General features: G+C 49.7%; 1 protein-coding gene across 3 annotated transcripts in view; it reads left to right on the top strand.

Annotated features, from left to right (window-relative positions):
* Window positions 1–1,453: 1,453 nt before the first annotated feature.
* VSIG10 (V-set and immunoglobulin domain containing 10) overlaps window positions 1,454–19,771 on the top strand; it is a 29,439-nt gene continuing 11,121 nt past the window's right edge. The window contains exons 1-4 of one of the 3 annotated variants that reach the window (XM_059676308.1): window positions 1,454–1,871; window positions 6,118–6,399; window positions 11,816–12,118; window positions 13,938–14,205. In XM_059676308.1, the coding sequence (XP_059532291.1) occupies window positions 1,799–1,871; window positions 6,118–6,399; window positions 11,816–12,118; window positions 13,938–14,205 (926 nt within the window). In that variant the 5' untranslated portion in view covers window positions 1,454–1,798. The remainder of the gene's footprint in view (window positions 1,872–6,117; window positions 6,400–11,815; window positions 12,119–13,937; window positions 14,206–19,771) is intronic. The other 2 variants (XM_059676307.1, XM_059676310.1) reach the window with 2 other exon arrangements.

The raw sequence follows: 19,771 nt of genomic DNA on the forward strand, positions 1-19,771 counted from the left end.
CCTGCACTGTAGGCTGTGGAGGAGGTGGGTCTTCCTGGAGCTAGAGAGCCATGCATGTGACAGAGCGACCCATCAGGAGGGCCTGTGGCTGCAGTTCCCCTGCAAGCACCCCCAGGGCCATAAAATTCCCACCCTCCTCGGAACACTTGCCAGTTATTGATTTTACTGGTATCCTGTCAGCTTCAGTGAGGACGGAGGTGTCAGGAAAGCTTCAGGAACTGCAATATCAAAACCAATGAGCTTCCATGTGTTTATTTAACAGAATACAGGTTGGGTGACACCAGGCCCTGGGGACACAGGGAGGGGTCTGTCTAAGATGGACTTTGCTTTCCTTCGCCAGGTACAAGGGGAAAACCAACGCTGAAGGGGCTGGGGAAGGCGGGGACGGGCCAGGAGCGGGCTGAGGAGTTAGAATCATGCAGCAGACGGGGAGAAGGAAAAAGACTGTGCAACTTTATGGCTCAGTTCATCGGGCAAAACACACCCTTTTACTGGTTTCCAGAGGATTTCATCATGGGAGAAGTATTTCGGTCAGGGGCCTTGGAGCAACAGAACGAGGTTTTTTTTTGGTGTGTGTGTGTGTGTGTTTTTATAGCAGTTTTTGTTTTTTTTCCTCAACTTTTCGTGAGGAGGTGATGGGGACATTTCCCAAAGTAGAAAACGTGAACACCAACACCCCTATCTCCACCGCCTAGCGGATACAAGGACTGTTTTGCTGTGTGAATTGCATTTTTCTAAGGAGGAAGTTTCTGGTAGGGCTGTTCCAAGTGTCCCCACTTCCTGAGGATGTCGCACCAGGGTCCCCAAAGACGGAGGGACGGACGCGGGCGGGGTGGCGGGGAAGAGAGGAATGCGGTTTCCGGGAACCCGCCGGGACGGGGGTGGAGACGCTGAAAAGGGAAAACAAACAAAAGCGCCCGAGGAAGGCGTCCCGCCGGCTCCGGGGCCCGCAGTCCGACCCGGTGGTCTGGGCCAGGTCCCAGGGCCGGAGTCCCGAGGCTGCCTCTGGCCGGCGGGCCACGGGGTCGCCCTCCGCCCGCTCTAGACTCGCCTTCGTGCAGCCCCGGGCAGGACAGGCAGCGATGGCGGCCCCGGCGCCCGCCGGGAGCAGCGGGAACCAGGGAGTCCCGGGAGCCGCTCGGCGGGGACGCCCCGGGGACCGGCGCCCTGCAGCCTGGCCGCCCGCCCCTCGCGCTGGCGACGCGCCTCCCGGGGTGCGGGCGGAGCGCCCGCCGGGGAGCCGCTGGCCGCGGACGCTGGGGTGCCGTCCTGGGCAGCTGCAGGGCTCGGCCCGGCCCAGCGGTCCCCGCGACGCCGGCGGCCGCCCAGGGCGGCGTGGGCTCGGGGAGGGCCCTGCCTCCGCGCTCCGCCCCCGGCCGGCCGGGCAGAGTCGGCTCCGCGAGCCCGGGCGCGCGCCCTTTGCATAAAGCCCTCCTCCCCGGTCAAGGTAGAGGAAGTCGGGCTCCCGCCTGGATGGGCGGTGGGGGGGGGGAGCCCCGCTCCTGTTGTTTTCCGCGAGCGGAGTGGGTGGCGGGGACAAGGGGCGGGGTGCGCCCTCCCACCCCGGGCCGGGCGCTCGGGAGAGAGAATCGCACCGGGAGCCCCGCGCAGCTCGCCGCCCGTCAGACTCACCCGGCCCCCAGCATCCCTCCCGGGGCCGCGGAAAGCGGATCCACTCCGTCGGGCCGGGGACCGGGAGGAGCACTTGGTACCCCGGGGGCCCGAGCCCTGCGGGGCGCACACCCCGCCCAGCCAGCCCCTGCGTTTCCTGAGGGGCCCTGCCCGCATCTGCGGCGAGATGGCCGCACGGGCACCCGAGCCCCAGGTCCTCCTCTGCCTCGGGGCGCTGCTGGCCCGCTGGGTCGCCGCAGGTAAGGGCCGCGATCCGGAGGGAAAAGTTGAGGTTCGCCAGGCAGCAGTGGGAGGAGGGCAAGCCCGAGACCGAAGTCCCCCGACTCCCGGGATCCGGTGGTGGCCGCAGCCGCTCCCGCCCGGGCGGGTCTGGAGTTTCCTGCTCGCAGCTCGGTTCCCTGCAGAAAGGAATTTTCCCGGCGCCCCGTGCAGGGCGAGCTCTCTCCACTCCCCGGAGCGGGCAGCGGGCAGCGGGCAGCGGGCAGCGGGCAGACGGCCGAGGCCTGAGAGGAGGGGACGGGAACTTGGGAAACGGAACACGGGCATCTGAAGCTGGGAAAACGAAGACGCACGTGCAGGGAGAAAGTGTTGTTGTTGTTCAGCGTCGGGTGTAAACTCGCATTCTGGTTTTACCTGCTGGGCAGGTGCTGGAAGTGGAGGTTTTCTTTTCCTCTGGTCCCTCTCTCTGCCTGAGGTTGAACCTGCGTACACCTGTGCCCGGTGGTTTTCCCGGCACACCTGCAGGCAGGCTCCTCTGGACTCGCGCGTTGAAAGCCCTGCTTCCTTCCTTCACTTAGTTTTTTGCTGTTGTTGTTTTGAAATAATTTCAGGCTTACAAACAACTTCCTCTACACTTGGCATGACCTCTTACACTTGACATGATTGATAAAAAGATCTTAAATGCTTTCTCTCTGCTCTACCTTGTAGCAACAAAGAGCAAGGGGGTGCCTGCAAAAGTACGCAGAATATAAAAAGATGGGAAATATATTTTATTATTTAATTCACCAGCGAATGCATGTCTGTGGTGTGCAGGGCAGTGTGTGAGAGGTCGTGGGTGGTGATGGAGTTTGCCGGAATCTTTGTAGGGTGCTATTTTCTGTGCTGCCCAGCCCAGCACACCCAGCTCATCTCTTGTTGGTCCCTGTAGGCAAGTGATGGCGAACCTATGACACACGAACTCATTTTTTTCTTTGTTAAATGGCATTTAAATATATAAAATAAATATCAAAAATATAAGTCTTTGTTTTACTATGGTTGAAAATATCAAAAAATTTCTATATGTGACACGGCACCAGAGTTAAGTTAGGGTTTTTCAAAATGCTGACACGCCGAGCTCAAAAGGTTCGCCATCACTGAGCTTCCTAGCAGCAAGTGCCAAAAGTTCCTGTTAGGCTCGAACAAGGTTTTATTTTGTTTTGTTTTTAGCAATTATTTAGAAACAGTCACATCTCCCATAACCTCGGTTCCAGTTTATCTGGAAAATATTCTGAACATCTGGCTGCGCACAGCCTGCTTTCCTGCTGGAACTGAGCCCTGGTCCCCCCTTTCCCTGGGCCTGTGACCCCAGGTTTGTTTCACCTTCCTTGTGGTAGCACTCACCCCCGCCCCCTTTTGACTTAGTGACCACCCTGCTGTCTCTCCCCAGCTATTTGCAGCTTTTACTTCACGTAAACTCCGGGTCCTGGGGACATCAGATCCCGGCTTCAAATCATCCTCCTGGAAGGAGCCAGCTTTCAGGTGGGCTGCGGCTCACCTCGCAGGGCTCACCTTGCAGGACCGCTTCCTCCGCGGTCATGCCCAGTTATTGATGCCCCGGCCAAGTTCACCTCTGTGTATGGGGCTGAGGGCTTCCCCAGTTGTTATATATTTTTTTGTTTGTTTTCCAAATTGAGAGTTTTCTTGGGGAAAAAAAATTGCCTTTTTTTTTTTTGTCCCATAACTCCAGCCCGCGCTCATGCCTCCGCTGTTGCCGCAGATTGTAAATCCTGGGTCATTCTTGGGGAAAAGTTGCTAGAAAGAAAAACTTTGGGTACAATCCCATCTATAAATGATAATATGAGGGCAGCGCTGGGAAACGGCCGTTGTCTGTAGCTTTCCCGCCTGTTCCACTGGGAGACATCCGGGCCCTCAGGACACCAGCTGGATGACTTCTAACAACGCACTTACCGCGTCATATCGGCTCGCCCTGTCTGGTGGGGAGACCAGAGGAAATCCCTGTGGCCTGGAGTAGGAACACCTGAGTGTTCCCAGCTCTCCCAAAATGACTTAACGCTTTCTGAACCTCTGTTTTCTCAATGTAAAATGAAGGGTTATAGCACAAGCAGGCATGGAACTAAGGGACCCCCGGACTATCGTTTCCATGTCTGTTTCACAGACATCACTAATCCATGACTGTTCTCTCTGCACTGAGCCAGGACTCAGCCTGCCTCAACTGTAACCCAGCCCACAGGGCTGCCACATCTAAAAGGTCCCCAAGGTCAGCTTCAGCTTCATCAGTTTAAAAGAATGGAGTGAGCATAGCCGGGAGGAGAGGTGAAAGGGCCTTGAGATGGTTTCTTCTGTGTCACCCTGTTCCTTGGAGGAGAAGATCATTGTCAGCTCAGGTTCCGAGACTAACATTTCACCAGGGCTTTTCCAAGCTCCTTTATTCCTTTGCCAAGGAGCCAGGAAAGGGGCAGGTCTGTAGGTCTCATGAGTGCACGTTGCATCTGTAATCTACAGCTCGTCTCTCCTCAGTGGGAATTGTCACTGAGAACTTGGGTTCCCAGGCCCAATTGTTTAAAAATAATTCTCACTTGCTTTGTAAAGTGTTTTTTTGTTTTTTTTCCCCAGATGCACTTCTTGCCGTTTTGGAATCTAGCATTGGATGGCATTCTCTGCCTTCCAGGAAGTGGCTTAGATTTTGTTTTTTTCATCTTGTCCTGGGTTTGGGGCATGGTGTGGCCGAAATGGGGAGAGAATCAGAATATCCTGTGGTTCTGGGCTGGTTCAGATCGCTCAAATGGAGCCCCCGGGTAACCAGACAGAAGATTGGGTACAGATAACTGTTACTCCTTATTTCATAAAGGGGAAGGATTCCCAGAGGCAGCTGGCGGGTGTTGGTTTGTTTTTTCTTAATAATAATTCTATTGAGATCTAATTCGCATACCATAAAATTCACCCTTTTAAAGTGCACAATTTATAGTTTTTAGTATAGTCACAAGACTGTGCAACCATCAGTACTAATTAATTCCAGGACATTTTCATCACCCCAAAAATAAGCCCTAGCCCTAGCCAGTTTGGCTCTGTGGACAGAGCATCGGCCTGTGGACTGAAGGTTCCTGGGTTCGATTCCAGCTAGGGCACATGCCAGGGTTGCGGGCTCAATCCTCAGTAGGGGGCTGTAAGAGGCAGCCATTTGATGGTTCTCTCTCATCATTGATGTTTCTGTCTCTCTCTCCCTCTCCCTTCCTCTCTGAAATCAATAAAAAAATATTTAAAAGTCATAAAAAAAAAAAAGCCCTATACTCATTAGCAGTCATTCCCGACCCTCCCACTACTCCATTTCCTCCAGACCTAGACATCTGCTAATTATTTTCTATCTCCATAGAGTTGCCTGTATTGGACTTTTCAGATATATGGAACCACACAAGAATGTGGAGATATATATATGTTTTTATTGCTTTCAGAGAGGGAGAGAGAGATAGAAACATCAATGATGAGAGAGAATCATTGATTGGTTGCCTCCTGCACACCCCACACTGAGGATCCAGCCCGGAACCCAGACATGTGCCCTTGACCGGAATTGAACCCAGGAACCTTCAGTCTGCAGGCCGACGCTCCATCTACTGAGCCAAACCGGCTAGGGCAGTATGTGGTCTTTTATGACTGCCTCCTTTCATTTAAAATAATGCTTTCAAGATTCATCCATGACGTGGCATGTACTTCATTCCTTTTTAAGGCCAAATGATATTCCCATTGTGTGGACATACCACATGGTATTTATTCATTCACCAGTTGATGAGTATTTGGTTTTACCTTTTGGCTATTATGAATAATGCTGCTGTGAGCATGCACATACAAGTTTTTGTGTAGGCAAATGTTTTCTTTTCTGTTAGGTATACACCTAGGAGTGGAATCGCCGAGTCACACGGTAACTTTAATTATGTGTGAAAATGCCAAACCGTCTTCCTCGTAGCTGCAGTATGTAAAAATCCTACCAACAGTGTATGAGTTCCAATTTGTCCACATCTTTGCCAACACTTATTATTGTCTTTGATTTTAGCCATGTTAGTGGATGTGAAGTGGCAGGTACCTTATTGTGCTTTTGTTTGTGATTCATGTCAAGTACTGGCCAACCGTCCCAACAGGGTAAGGGCTCTGTGTGTTACTGCATCTTAAAACCACACAGCTGAGTTTTTTTAATTCCTAATGTGGAGGGACTGCAAAAGAGGAGGTTGTCAGACACCAAGAGAGGTAGTAATGGCCTGACCTTTCCTCGTTCAGGATTGGAGACTGTCGTCGTCGGAGAGGTTCATGCGAACATGACTCTGCGCTGTGGCAACATCTCGGAAGCGAGGGGCCTAGTGACCTGGTACCGGAATGACTCGGAGCCCGTCTTCCTCCTGTCCTCCAACTCCAGCCGCCCGCCGGCCAAGCCACGCTTCTCTCTGGTGAACGCCAGCTCCCTGCACATCGAGGCACTGAGCCTGGAGGATGAGGGCAACTACACCTGCTGGGAGGCCCTGAACGAGACTCGGTGGTTCCAAGTGTGGCTGCAGGTGGCCAGTAAGTGGAGTGGGAGGGCCCTGGGACCGGCTGGTGAGGTGCCCGGATCAGTAGACAGGAGGAGCGCTTTGGAGTCAATGGCCTGGGTTTCATTCTGGGCTCTGCCACCTGCAAGCTGAGTGACCTCTTGCACCTGTATTTTCTCCTCTGTAAAATGGGGATAAAAAGAATTCTTGCCTCATGGAATTGCGTGATGAATAGATACCAGTCAACCTATATAAAGTGCTAGAAATGTTTCCTGGCATAATAGCTAGCTATTCCTTTGAGCTTGTTGTTAATATCATTTTATTATACAACGAAGTCAGAGTACAACATCATCGAGTTAGACTACCTGAGTTCCAGTCCGATGGCCGTCATTCATCATTTTTAATAAGTAGCTTAATATCCCCGAGCTTCGGTTTTCCTTATGTGTTAGGTGGGATAATACACCGCATACCTTACCAGGTACGTGCTCTGAGGTTATGGTGCTTAGCACAGGGCTTAGCGTAAGCTACTATTACTACTGTGCTGTCCAGAAGTGGTGTCCATATACATGCATGAATGTAGACCATGTTGTTGGTAAAGTACAGCGTGTGGGCCTTATCCAGTCTGCTGCCTATTTTTGCTTGGCCTGCAAACTACCCATACTATTTTACATTTTTATACAGTTGGAAAAAAATCTAAAGAAGAATAATATCTGTGACATAGGAAAGTTATATGCAATTCAAATCTCAGGGCCCATAAATGAGGTTTTATTGGATCACAGCCACACTTGGCCATTTACATATTATCTCTCATTGCCTTTGGTGCTGCAACAGCAGCGTTGAGTGGCTGTGACACAGGCAGTATGGCCTGCAAGGCCTCAAATATTTATCCTCTGTCCCTTTACAGAAGTTTGCTGTGTAGTTTAGTAGAAATACCCGTATGATCACTTTGCTGCTCCCTACGTTTCCTCATCTGTAAAATGTAGCATTTACTCATTCCTTTATTCAACATATATTTGTTGAGAGCCTGATGCCAGGCACTGTTGTAGGCACTGGGCCAGGGGACAAGGTCCCCACCTGCCTGGAACTGATATTCCAGTTGGGGGCAGGCGGGCAAGGTTTAAATCTAGGTCCTGCTGGCTGTTGTCTTTGTTACATTGGGGAAGTCACTTGAACTCATCCAACCTTCACTTTATCACCCGTGGAACCTAAGCACAGATTCTCTGCACCTTTTCATGAGATAAACCTGCACAGAGCTAGACACACAGGATGTGTTGGTCCATGTTGCTTTGATCAGCTGGTTAGGCAGGTGATGGGGTTCCTGTGGGAAAAAGTGCATCTCAAGTTCCCAGCCATCAGCTTCGTGCTGTGGGTCGGGGACACTGTGTGCCCAGATCTCATTTGTCCCATCTTTCCCCTGACATGGTTGATAACCACGTCTCTTAAGGAGAAAAGTTTGGAAACATTCTAACATGGCCTCGCATGCTCTGGAGAAAATGTTCGAGATGTGACAAGTTGTTATCTGTAAGTGACTTGGAGTGTGTGACTGCAGAAGCACAAAGCCGGCTGTGTGAGGGCGGTTGCTTCTCCCTCCTTCCCACTTGGATCTTTGCGTACTGATCAGTGGGCGTTTGGTGAGTCTGCCTCCTAGGAATCGGGTTTCTGTACGCCTGGGCTGATGCAACCTGTCTGGAATGGGCACCACGATGTGATTCTCGTTATTCGGCTCAGGACAAAAAGTCCCTGCACTAATACTGGTTGACTTAATGGTGCCGTTGAGGATTGGGACTGCCTCTCCTGAGAGTACAGAAATCCCATGGTCCAGAGCAGTGCAGGGCCGCCATGGCGGCTTATTTCACTGACTTATCCATCCTCTCCTGCCTCCAAATTGAGGTGGGTGCAGGGTTAGAACCGCTGTGCATTTCCCTGCAGGAAGGCTGGAGGAGTGGGGACGGTGGCACAGACCTCAACACGTTCCAGTAGACTTTGCGCTTCTCTCAAGATACCATCTCTCATGCCTTGGGGAGCCGGGTGATCCCGCTTAGAGATTAGCCCGTGAAAGGCCGCAGTCATGGTGCACAGAGCCAGACTCCGTGTCTGTTTTTCTCAGGCCAACCCAGTGTAGAGGGAGCACCGGAGCCGGTCGCTCAGGAGCCCCGTTGGATTTAGTTGGGGTTTGGAGGATGGAGGTGCTACTCCACAGCGATGTGGCTGTCACTCCAGACTTACAGGAGACAGAGTCTCAGGAAAGTCCCGTGCTTCCCTCACTAGTTGGGCCCATCCCATCTGCACTCATTCTCTGTTGGCGGGGGTGACCCTGGGCCCACAACCGAAGGCCCCAGGGAAAGGACTGCTGGGCACGCTGAAGACAGACCGTTGACCCCCATCGGAAGACAGACGATCCTTGCCCAGAGATTGATTAATTTGAGTCTTGCCAAGCTCAGCAGAAGCAGAGATGGGTGCTTTGAATAGGCCGAAGACCGCTGGGTCCCCCCTCTTTGGACAGAATCGGCAGTCACTAGGGAGATGGGAGGCAGTGGCGTGGTTGTGTTTGCGTCTGTGTCCAGTCTCTAGAAGTGATAGGAAAACAGTCCCTGTAAGTTTCCCCAGGATCTTGTCCCGCTGTAGCACTATAAATGCGCCCACTGGCTAGCAGGGACTGCCCAGTGGGATCTTAGATCGTTTCCAAATAAAAGTGCTGGTAACAAGAGTAAATGTCTGAAGACCGCTTTTCCTATTGGCGAGGAACCCACACGCGGAGGTGGGAATCTCCCTGTGTGTGGTGCCTGAGATGCAGATTAACCATTTGAGACCCTTGACTGGCCAACCTGTAGTTATGGAGGAAGGAAAGAAGTGAGTTCTATGTCAAGAATGATAGCAGAGAAGAGGAAGGTAACAGCGGTGGTAGATTGTTCTAGAACAGGAGGCAGGCTTTTTCTGTAGAGATCCAGATGGTAAATATTTCGGACGTTATGGGCCAATGGGTAAAATTGAGGATATTATATACGTAAATACTTACATAAAAAGAAAGAAAACCAACTTTTACATCCTATTATTGACAAAATTCAAAATGTAGTGATAATTGAGTATTTTTTTTGGTAGTACAAGCCTATCAATGAGAAGAACAGAATTCTTTCTGGAGGAGATAACATTTCACTTAATTGGGCTTCAAAGTTAGTGTTCTCCCTCATCAAATCAATTGCGGATATCCATCTGTAAAAACCATTCTTAGCTTGTGGGCCCGATAAAAACAGATAGTGGGCCACCTTCTGCCAATGCTTGGTCTAGAGTCAATCTGCAGGTGTACTGCTGCCGATGCCATCAGATAAACACTTACAGACTACTGACCTCAGGTCAGACACCAGGTTACGGTGTATCTCATTGGATCCTTCAAAAACCCAGTGATAGAAGTTATTCCTGTGCTTTTCATTTCATGAGGACAAGAAAGTGAGAATGAGAAGGGCACCCCTTTCCTAAGGTAGTCCATTTATAAGCTGCTGTAGGATTCACATCCAGGTCTGTCTGAGTTCGAGTTCAAGCTCATAACTACTAGACTAAGGCATCCATCCCACAAAGAGTCAAGAACTGAAACTGACATTGACCGAGGCGTTGATAAGATGCCCGACCAACTGATCCACACTTGCCAGGGCCTTTCATTTAACTTTTTGTTTGAACTCTTGCACTTGCTTCCTTCTCATCTACTCCCTGTACCCAACTCCATTTCTTGCTGAGAATTGTGCGGGTCAAAAGCTCCTCCCAGCCAGTTTCTGGGAGTCCACATTGTCCATGTCAGGCTACAGTGGCCCATGAGACCACAATTTGAAAGACCTGGCTGGCCAATCTAACTCACTACCTTTACTGGCCCAGGCGTGGCTACCAGGACCTCAGAGGCACTCTGTGCTTAATTGGGTGTCTGCCAACTGTGGGCACACCCTTGGACCTGCTGGTCCACATACCTAACCAACTAGCCAGCAGCAGTGAATGGGACAGTTGAGCACCTCCCAAACCACAGTATAATCCCCCCAGACCCTCTGTGGGAGGTGACACGGTTCTAACAGATCGCTGAAACTCTTAGGAACCAGCCCCAACTTGACAAGCATATGGTCAAGGGCATTATCCTCAGAAATCCACAATTTCTAGGGTTTATACCACGGCTTCAGATATAAATGAAATAGATGCTGTACTGTGAGGGGCTCTGGAAAAGCCTTTTCCTCCCCCCAATAATTTTCCCCACTGGCCTATTTCTGCTCAAAATTTTCTGTAGTCATAGTTTTATTCCTTTGGCCAAGCATTGCCCTTCCTGGATTCTTCTTCTGGGAGAGGTAACTCCAAAATGACTTCAGTGTAAATAGGTGTTAGATCTATTCTTTTCATCAAAGGTGATGTGGCATCTTAGGGACACTGGGTACCAACAGTGGGAGGGAATTTCTGACAAGAAAGTTCAGAGATGTGAGGGGAATGAAGATAAGACCTAGCATTCATCAAGTGCTTCCCACAATCAGGCATTGTTCTGAGTGCTGTACTGTACTAACTCAGGTAATCGTCACCACCGCCCCACGAGTGGGTTCTGGTATCACCCCCATTTCACAGAGGGGGCAGCGGAGGCTGAGAGAGGTTGAGTGGTTTGCCCTGGCCTTTGGCCTTTGGGTGTGGAGTTGTGCTGGGGGCTCTGTGAGAGTCCTCTCCAGGAGAGCTCACAGGACTCGGCGCGTACCATGGTCATGGCAAAGGTACACAAAGCAAGATCAGCCAAGGGGAGAGGTACCGGGGTGCCTTTTATTGGGGGTGAGTCCAGGGAAGACCAGGAGCAAGCTTCCTAGAGTCCTTGCCCCGTGGGGCCACATGGACGCGCTTATTTCCTTGAGCAACAAGTGTGGCAACACGTGTGAAACGCTGTCTACCGGGAGCCATTAGAGACTCTGCACCCTGAGTTTTTATTGGGGGCCGGTCCCTCTGGCCTCCTCTAGCATGTTCTCAAACTCTAGACTCTCAGAAGGAAAGCTGGGGTTCAGTATAAACCACGCGGTCTGTACCAACAATGTAGGCACAGTGAGCCCCACTCTTAACCAGTTCTGGGAATGGTGGGAACCCCCTGACATCCAAGTTCCCAGTCACCTCGCAAGCTGGCCTTTTTGGAAACAGACTCGGGCCTGCTGTGTTAACTTTAGTGCACAGGTATCCTTCCCGCTCACCAGTGTTCTTAAAAAGGAGCGATTTCCTTTTCTTTCTTCTGTGATCTGTGAGGGTGGATCCCTGATAAACCAGACTTAATCACTTGGGGTTAAATGAGAGAACGTGTCCCGGCACTTAGCACAGCCTTTGCCATAGAGGAAGTGTTTGATAGCTATTGTTCTTCTTATTGGCTGCTTCCTGGTCATTTATGAGGCCAGTGAGAGCTGGTAAGGGGCTCCAATGAACTTTTCAGCCTTCCCCTCCCCCCCTGTCATTCCCAGGCGGCCCCTACCAGGTCGAAGCCAACATCTCCAGCACCGGCGTGCTCCCCAATGGCACCCTCTACGCCACCAAGGGCTCCCGGGTGGACTTCAGCTGTGCCAGCAGCTCCCGGCCTCCGCCCATGATTGAGTGGTGGTTCCGGGCCCCGGATTCCAAGACCGAGCCCTTTGGGAACAACCTGACGGTCAGCAGCTTCACGCTGCTACAGATGTCGCAGAACCTCCAGGGGAACTACACCTGCCTGGCCAAGAACCTGCTCAGTGGGAGACAGCGCAGCGTGACCACCGAGCTCCTGGTCTACGGTGCGTAAGAGGCACCCTTCCCCATGCCCTCACCCAACCCTTTGTGAGCCGCACGTGGGTGCCTCTGCCTCTTGTCTCCAAAGGCCTGCCCGCTGCGTGTGTCCTAACATGCTTCTGCAGCTCCCTCAGCACTCGTGTACACACCCAGGGCTGCCTGTCAGGGCGGGAGTCACCTCTTCTAGCAGGTTGCTGCTAAGTAAGGCACAGAGTCCCTGAGAGCCACAGGGGAAGTTCCTGCCTAGCTCATTGCTTTCTTTTTTCTTTTAAATCTATTTTATTGATTTTTTTTACAGAGAGGAAGAGAGAGGGATAGAGAGTTAGAAACATCGATCAGCTGCCTCCTGCTCACCTCCTACTGGGGATGTGCCCACAACCAAGGTACATGCCCTTGACCGGAATCGAACCTGGGACCTTTCAGTCCGCAGGCCGATGCTCTATCCACTGAGCCAGACCGGTTAGGGATCTTTTTTCTTTTTAACTGAGATGAAAGTACATAAAATAACATTAACCACTAGGAAATGTACAACTGGCATTTAGCACATGGACAGTGTTGTGCACCCATCACCTCTGTGTAGTTCCAAAACGTGTTCATCACTGCAAATGGAAATCCCGTGTCCACTAAACAGCCACCCCCGTCCCCTCCCCGCAGCCCCCCTCTCCTGTCCCATTGATCTGCGTCCTGTGTCTATGCATTTGCCCATTCGGGGCTTTTCCTATAAATGGAATCACACAACATGTTCCCGGTTGTGGCCAGTGTCACTGAGCACCCAGTTTCCGAGGTTCGCCCAGGTTGTAGCAGGAGGGAGCACGTCATTCCTTTTTATGGACCGAACACTCCTCCACTGTGTGGATGGACCACAATGTGTGGATTCGTTTCTTGATCCTCATGCATTGTCTTCCCGAACCCTGGGCCCTCCAGTGCCGTTAGGGACCAGCAGTTCATGAGCCTTTATTTTGGGGGTGAAGAAATTACCATAAATGCACCCATGGACAGAAACCACTGCAGAGAGGCTTGGTGCACTCACACTCCACGCCAATGAGAGGGAGCACGAGAACAGACCGTCAGTGGGCAGGAAAATGACACACGACTAATCCGTGCGTGTTCAGAACCTTGTACGTCTCTGTTTTCTCTACCCTAAGTGACATTTATTGCATATCAAGTCATACATGCTTGATGTGGGAAACACAGATGAGTATAAAGAAGAAAATAATCAATTGTACTCTAGGCATCATTTTGGCATATTTCCAAAGTTATTTACTTACGTGTATTATGTAAAATATATGGTAATATGCCTACATAATATAATATGCATATGTAATACATGTAAATTATATATAGTTAAAGTTAAAAATTTTGTGCTTTTTGTGCACATGGTGAACAGAAAGTCTATGTTGGGGGTGGGAGTGAATAAGTCCCACCTGTACCCCCTCTAGGGACCAAAACTGCCTACTAGAACTTTCTGTGATAACGGAAACGCTCTGTACTGTGTAGTCTAATAACCACCTACCACGTGTGGTTACTGAGCACTTGAAATGGGGGTAGTGTGATGGCGGAACTAAATTGGTCGTTTTATTTTGTTCATTTAAACGTATATAGCCACATGCAGTTCGTGAGAAATACAAAGATAAATCAGGCCCACGCCCTCGGAGATGGAACGCCCAGCAGAGGAAACCTGACTGTTGTCAGGCCTTAGTTGTGCTGGGAGCTAAGTCAAGGTCTACCACCTGTTTCTCTGCTCCCCTGGCTCCCTTTCGACGCAGCCCAATGCCTGAGCTGGCATCTGTGAGTAAGCCCATGCTCCCCTCTGGTGTTTTGCAGCTCCTCCCCCTTTGTCAGACCTTGAGTGCTGGGCAGAGATGCTGCCAAGATTGTTCGTGCTGCAGCTCACCTGCCGCTGGGATGGGGGATACCCACACCCTAACCTCCTGTGGACAGAAGAGCCAGGAGGTGTGGTTGTGGGGACGTCGAAGTTGGGAGTGGAGACGCTGAACCGGTCCCAGCTGTCGGATGGCAAGAAGTTCAAGTGCGTTGGGAGCCACATAGCAGGGCCGGCGTCGGGAGCCAGCTGTGTGGTCCAGATCCGTGAGTCTGGCTTGCCTTGTCCTGGGGTTGGGTCTGCTCGCCTTCTCCTGGGAGAACCACTGGAAAGAAGGTCTAGGAAAGAAATCTAAGGATGTCAGAATGAACCGAATTCCTTCCCTTTCTTCATTTCTTTTGCTTTGGGTTTCCTTCCTTTCAAACCTGGAAGCTTAACCAAGCTTCTCGGTCCTAGCCTGAGCTGTTTTTCACTTGACAAATGTTAATGAAGCACCGCTGTACACGAGGCAGTTTCTAGGTGCTGGAGATGGGCCAGTGAACAGACAAACGAGGTTTTTAATTAGTTATCTTCTATTATGTAACAAATTACCCCCAAACTCAGTGGCTTAAAACAACTAATCCCTTATTATCTCGGGATTTCGGTGGGCCAGGAATTCAGAGAGGGCACAGTGGGGATGGTTTGTCTTGGTTTCACCATGCCTGGCTCTCAGCCGCAAGACTCGCTGGGAGGGCTGAAATCATCTGAAGGATCACTTCTGAGGTGCTCACTCTCACACCTGGCAAGTCGCTTCCTCTCCAGGTGGGACTCTTCACAGGGCTGCTTGGGTGTCCTCACAACATGGCGGCCGGCTTCCCCCAGAGCAAGTGATACAAGAGGGAGTAAGCCAGGTAGAAGGTATCCTTTTTATGCCCTAGCCTCCAAAGTCACATGGCTCCCCTTGCACCATGTTCTGTTCATTGAAGTGAGTCACTCAGTCTGGTTTCGCTTTCAAGGAGAGTGGGAGAAATTAGGCACTATTTTTTTTTTTTTATTACTTAAAGTATTACAAAGGGTATTACATATGTGTCCATTTTTTCCCCCCGCCCTAGACAGTCCCCTAGCCTCCCCTATCCCCCGGTGTCTTATGTCCATTGGTTATGCTTATATGCATGCATACAAGTCCTTTGGTTGATCTCTTACCCCCCTACCTCCTGCACCCTGACCCTCCCCGGCCTTCCCACTGCAGTTTGACAACCTGTTTGAGGCAGCTCTGCCTCTGTATCTATTATTGTTCAAAAGTTTATAATGGTCTCTATTATCCATGAATGAGTGAGATCATGTGGTATTTTTCCTTCATTGACTGGCTTATTTCACTTAGCATAATGCTCTCCAGTTCCATCCATGACGTTGCAAATGGTAAGAGTTCCTTCCTTTTTAGAGCAGCATAGTATTCCATCGTGTAGATGTACCACAGTTTTCTAATCCATTCATCTACTGATGGGCACTTAGGCTGTTTCCAGATCTTAGCTATGGTGAATTGTGCTGCTATGAACATAGGGGTGCATATATCCTTTCTGATTGGTGTTTCTGGTTTCTTGGGATATATTCCTAGAAGTGGGATCACAGGGTCAAATGGGAGTTCCATTTTCAGTTTTTTGAGGAAACTCCATACTGTCTTCCATAGTGGCTGCACCAGTCTGCATTCCCACCAGCAGTGCACAAGTGTTCCTTTTTCTCCACATCCTCTCCAGCACTTGTCGTTTGTTGATTTGTTGATGATAGCCAGTCTGACAGGTGTGAGATGGTACCTCATTGTTGTTTTGATTTGCATCTCTCGGATGATTAGTGACTTTGAGCATGTTTTCATATGTCTCTTGGCTTTCTGGATGTCCTCTTTTGAAAGGTGTCTATTTAGGTCCTTTGCCCATTTTTTGATTGGATTGTTTATCTTCCTTTTGTTAAGTTGTATGAGTTCCCTATAAATTTTGGAGATTAGGCCCTTATCAGATATGTCATTGGCAAATATGTTTTCCCACACAGTGGGTTTTCTCGTTGTTTTGTTGATGGTTTCTTTTGCTGTGCAGAAGCTTTTTATTTTAATGTAGTCCCATTTGTTCATTTTCTCTTTCGTTTCAAGTGCCCTAGGAGCTGTATCAGTGAAGAAATTGCTTCGGCATATGTCTGAGATTTTGTAGGCAACACTTTCTTAAGGGAGGAGTGTCAAAGAATTTCTGGACACATTACTATTCCTCTTTTACAGAGCTTAAATTCTGGGTGGAAAGAAGACAGAAAATACAATAAATAAGATAGGTTCAGATGGTGAGAGTAATTATGAGAATAAAATGGTGTTTGTAAGAGTCTCTTTTTTAAAAAAAATATCTATTTTATTGATTTTTTTTTTATAGAGAGGAAGGGAGAGGGATAGAGAGTTAGAAACAGTGATGAGAGAGAAACATCGATCAGCTGCCTACTGCTCACCTCCTACTGGGGATGTGCCTGCAACCAAGGTACATGCCCTTGACTGGAATCGAACCTGAGACCCTTGAGTCCGCAGGCCGACGCTCTATCCACTGAGCCAAACCGGTCAGGGCAAGAGAGTCTCTTTTAGGGAAGGTGGCAGGGAGGTCTCCTTGGGGCAGTAATACAAGGTTGAACAAATGTAGGTTTACAGTTATAAGTATGGAAACACGGAGTTTATTCTTGTATTATTGTTTATTAATTACTAGATACCCGGTGCACGAATTCATGCACGGGTGGGGTCCCTCTGCCTGGCCAGCGATTGGAGCCGTTAGGGCAGGCTGGGAGGGTGGAGGGGAGGAGGGACCATGGGAGGTTGGCTGTGGGAGTACACTGACCACCAGGGGGCAGCTCCTGCATTGAGTGTTCGGTCAACCGGTCTTAATGGTCACTTAGGCTTTTATATAGAGAGATTGTATTATTTTCCATACGAATAACTGTAGACCTACTTTTACCCCACCCTGTACAGTTTTTGAGCTGAGACTTCAAGGACGAGAAGGAGTTGACTGGGTGAAGTTGACTGTGGCTTGAATATCTGTGGCAGAGAGGACAGCAAATGCAAAGGTCTTGAGGTGGAAACATACTTGGCATTTGAAGAACTCAGAGAAGATCAGTATAGCCAGAGCATTGTGCTTGAGGTACCAGTGAGCCTAGGTGGGTGTGGTGGGTTGAATTGTGTCCTCCCCGAAAGTTGTGTTCAAGTCCTAACCCAGGTACCTATGGAGTAAGGGTCTTTGCAGATGTTATTATGGTAGGATGAGGTCACAGGTCATACTGGATTAGGATGGGCCCTATTGCAATGGCTGGCATCCTTATAAGAAGAGGGAAATTTGGACATGGACACACAAGGAGAATGCCAGGTGGTGATGGAGGCAGGGGTTAATGATGCATCTACAAGCCAAGGAATGCCAATGATTGCTGGCAACCACTAGACCAGTGATGGCGAACCTATGACACGTGTGTCAGAGGTGACACGCGAACCCATTTTTTTGGTTGATTTTTCTTTGTTAAATGGCATTTAAATATATAAAATAAATATCAAAAATGTAAGTCTTTTGTTCTACTATGGTTGCAAATATCAAAAAATTTCTATATGTGACATGGCACCAGAGTTAAGTTAGGGTTTTTCAAAATGCTGACACGCCGAGCTCAAAAGGTTCACCATCACTGGCCTAGACACTAAGAAAGAGGCATGAGCCCTGGACGGTTTGGCTCAGCAGATAGAGCATCGGCCTGCAGACTGAAGGGTCCCAGGTTCGATTCTGGTCAAGGGCATGTTCCTTGGTTGTGGGCACATCCCCAGTGGGGGGTGTATAGGTGGCAGCTGGTCGATGTTTCTCTCTCATCGATGTTTCTAACTGTCTCTCTCCCTTCCTCTCTGTAAAAAATCAAATATATATATATATATATATATATATATATATATATATATATATATATATATATATATATAGAAAGAGGCATGGGATGGTGTCTCCTTCAGAGCATTTAGAAGGAATCAAGCCTGCTGATCCTTTTTTTTTAAATTAAATCTTTATTGTTCAGATTATTACATTAGTTTCTCTTTTTAAGCCTGCTGATCCTTGATTCTGAACTTCTGACTTTCTGAACGGTAGAGACTGCCTGTTGCTTTAAGCCACCCAGTGGCTTTGTTATAACAGCTCAGGAAACGAATACCACGGGCACGCTAGGGCCAGAGCGTGTTGGGTTTTATTGGCCGTGGTGAGATTTTCCTCGTGGTTTATCAGGATCATCTTCAGAGGCGCAGCGCTGAGAGCTGACATGCTGAGAAGTGAGCCTGGCCGTACCAGGAGGTGCTGGTTTTCCTAGTCACGTGCCATTCAAGCGGCATTAAACACACCCCAGGGGTCCCCTCTGTGTCAGGTACCGACCCTGGCCTTGGGCCGCAGGACAGACCAAGGCTCGCTCTCTGTGCTAGAACAGGGATTAGCAAACTGTGCCCCACGGACCAAATCGGCCCACGTGGTTTTTTGCAAACTTTAAAAAATGAGATATCATTTACAAAACATAAACTTTACTCTTTTAAGATGTATTAAGTCAGTGGTTTTAAAAAAATAGTTGATATTTAGAGAGAGGAAGGAAGAGGGAGAGAGAAACATCAATGTGAGAGCGAAACACTGGTAGGCTGCCTTCTGCCTGCCCCTTACCAGGGATCCAGCCTGCAACCTGGACATGTGCCCCGCCCAGACATCAGACAGGCAGCCTTTCCATGTCTAACCAGCTGAGCCACCCCGGCCAGGGCTAATGCAGTGTTCGCTTGTTCGTTTCGTACGTGCACAGTGCTGTCACCACGACCCAATTCCAGAACATTTCCATCCCCCACAAAGGAGCCCTCCATCCAGGGCAGACACCCTCCAGAGCAGTGATGGCGAACCTATGACACGCCTGTCAGAGGTGACACGCGAACTCATTTTTTTGGTTGACTTTTCTTTGTTAAATGGCATTTAAATATATAAAATAAATATCAAAAATCTAAGTCTTTTTTTTGCTATGGTTGCAAATATCAAAAAATTTCTATATGTGACACGGCACCAGAGTTCAGTTAGGGTTTTTCAAAATGCTGGCACGCCGAGCTCAAAAGTTTCGCCATCACTGCTATAGAGACCGTGAGAGTCCTCACTGCCCAGCGTTCCTCCTGCAGGAAGTGCTGCCCACCTTGTTTAGGCTTTCCCGACTTGCTAATGGAGACATGGCTTTATGACAGCCGGCATTATTGTCTATCATGCTATTATTTTCCATATGAACAACTGTAGACCCACGCTTGCCCCACCCTGTAAGTGCTCAGGATTAGCCAGTGTTTCTGGAGAAGGGAGCTGACAGGAAGTTTTCCTAATCCCGGGAGCCTGGAAGCAGGCACAAGGGCCTGGAACCTTCTGGACTCTGACATTGTCCCTCATGGCACTTGAGCCCCCTGCTTCTCAAGCCTTGATGTGCACACAGGTCACCCGGAGACCTGGGGACTCTGCACATTCGGACTCTCTGGGTTTGGGGGGGGCCCGAGACTCTGTGTTTCTGATCAGTTCCCAGCAAGTGCTGCTGCTGCTGGTCCACAGACCCCACTTTCAGTAGCAAGGGCTTTGGGGGGCAGGGGGGTGTCTGGGTCATCATTTCACTTGGGGGGACTAGTAAGTCATTGAAAGGTAATGTCAATGTCCACCTTAAGGATGCAGAGCAGCGTAGCCCCCAAAATTTTGGGGAGTCCTGCTGCTCATAACTCTCTTTAAACAGCATGTAGGTGCTTAAGCTGAAAAACAAACAAAAAACCCCAACTCAATCCATGAGAAGCTGCAGCACTGGCCAGCCCAGTATGTCAAGG

Source organism: Myotis daubentonii, chromosome 19, assembly GCF_963259705.1.
Source record: "Myotis daubentonii chromosome 19, mMyoDau2.1, whole genome shotgun sequence".
Lineage (NCBI taxonomy): Eukaryota > Metazoa > Chordata > Mammalia > Chiroptera > Vespertilionidae > Myotis > Myotis daubentonii.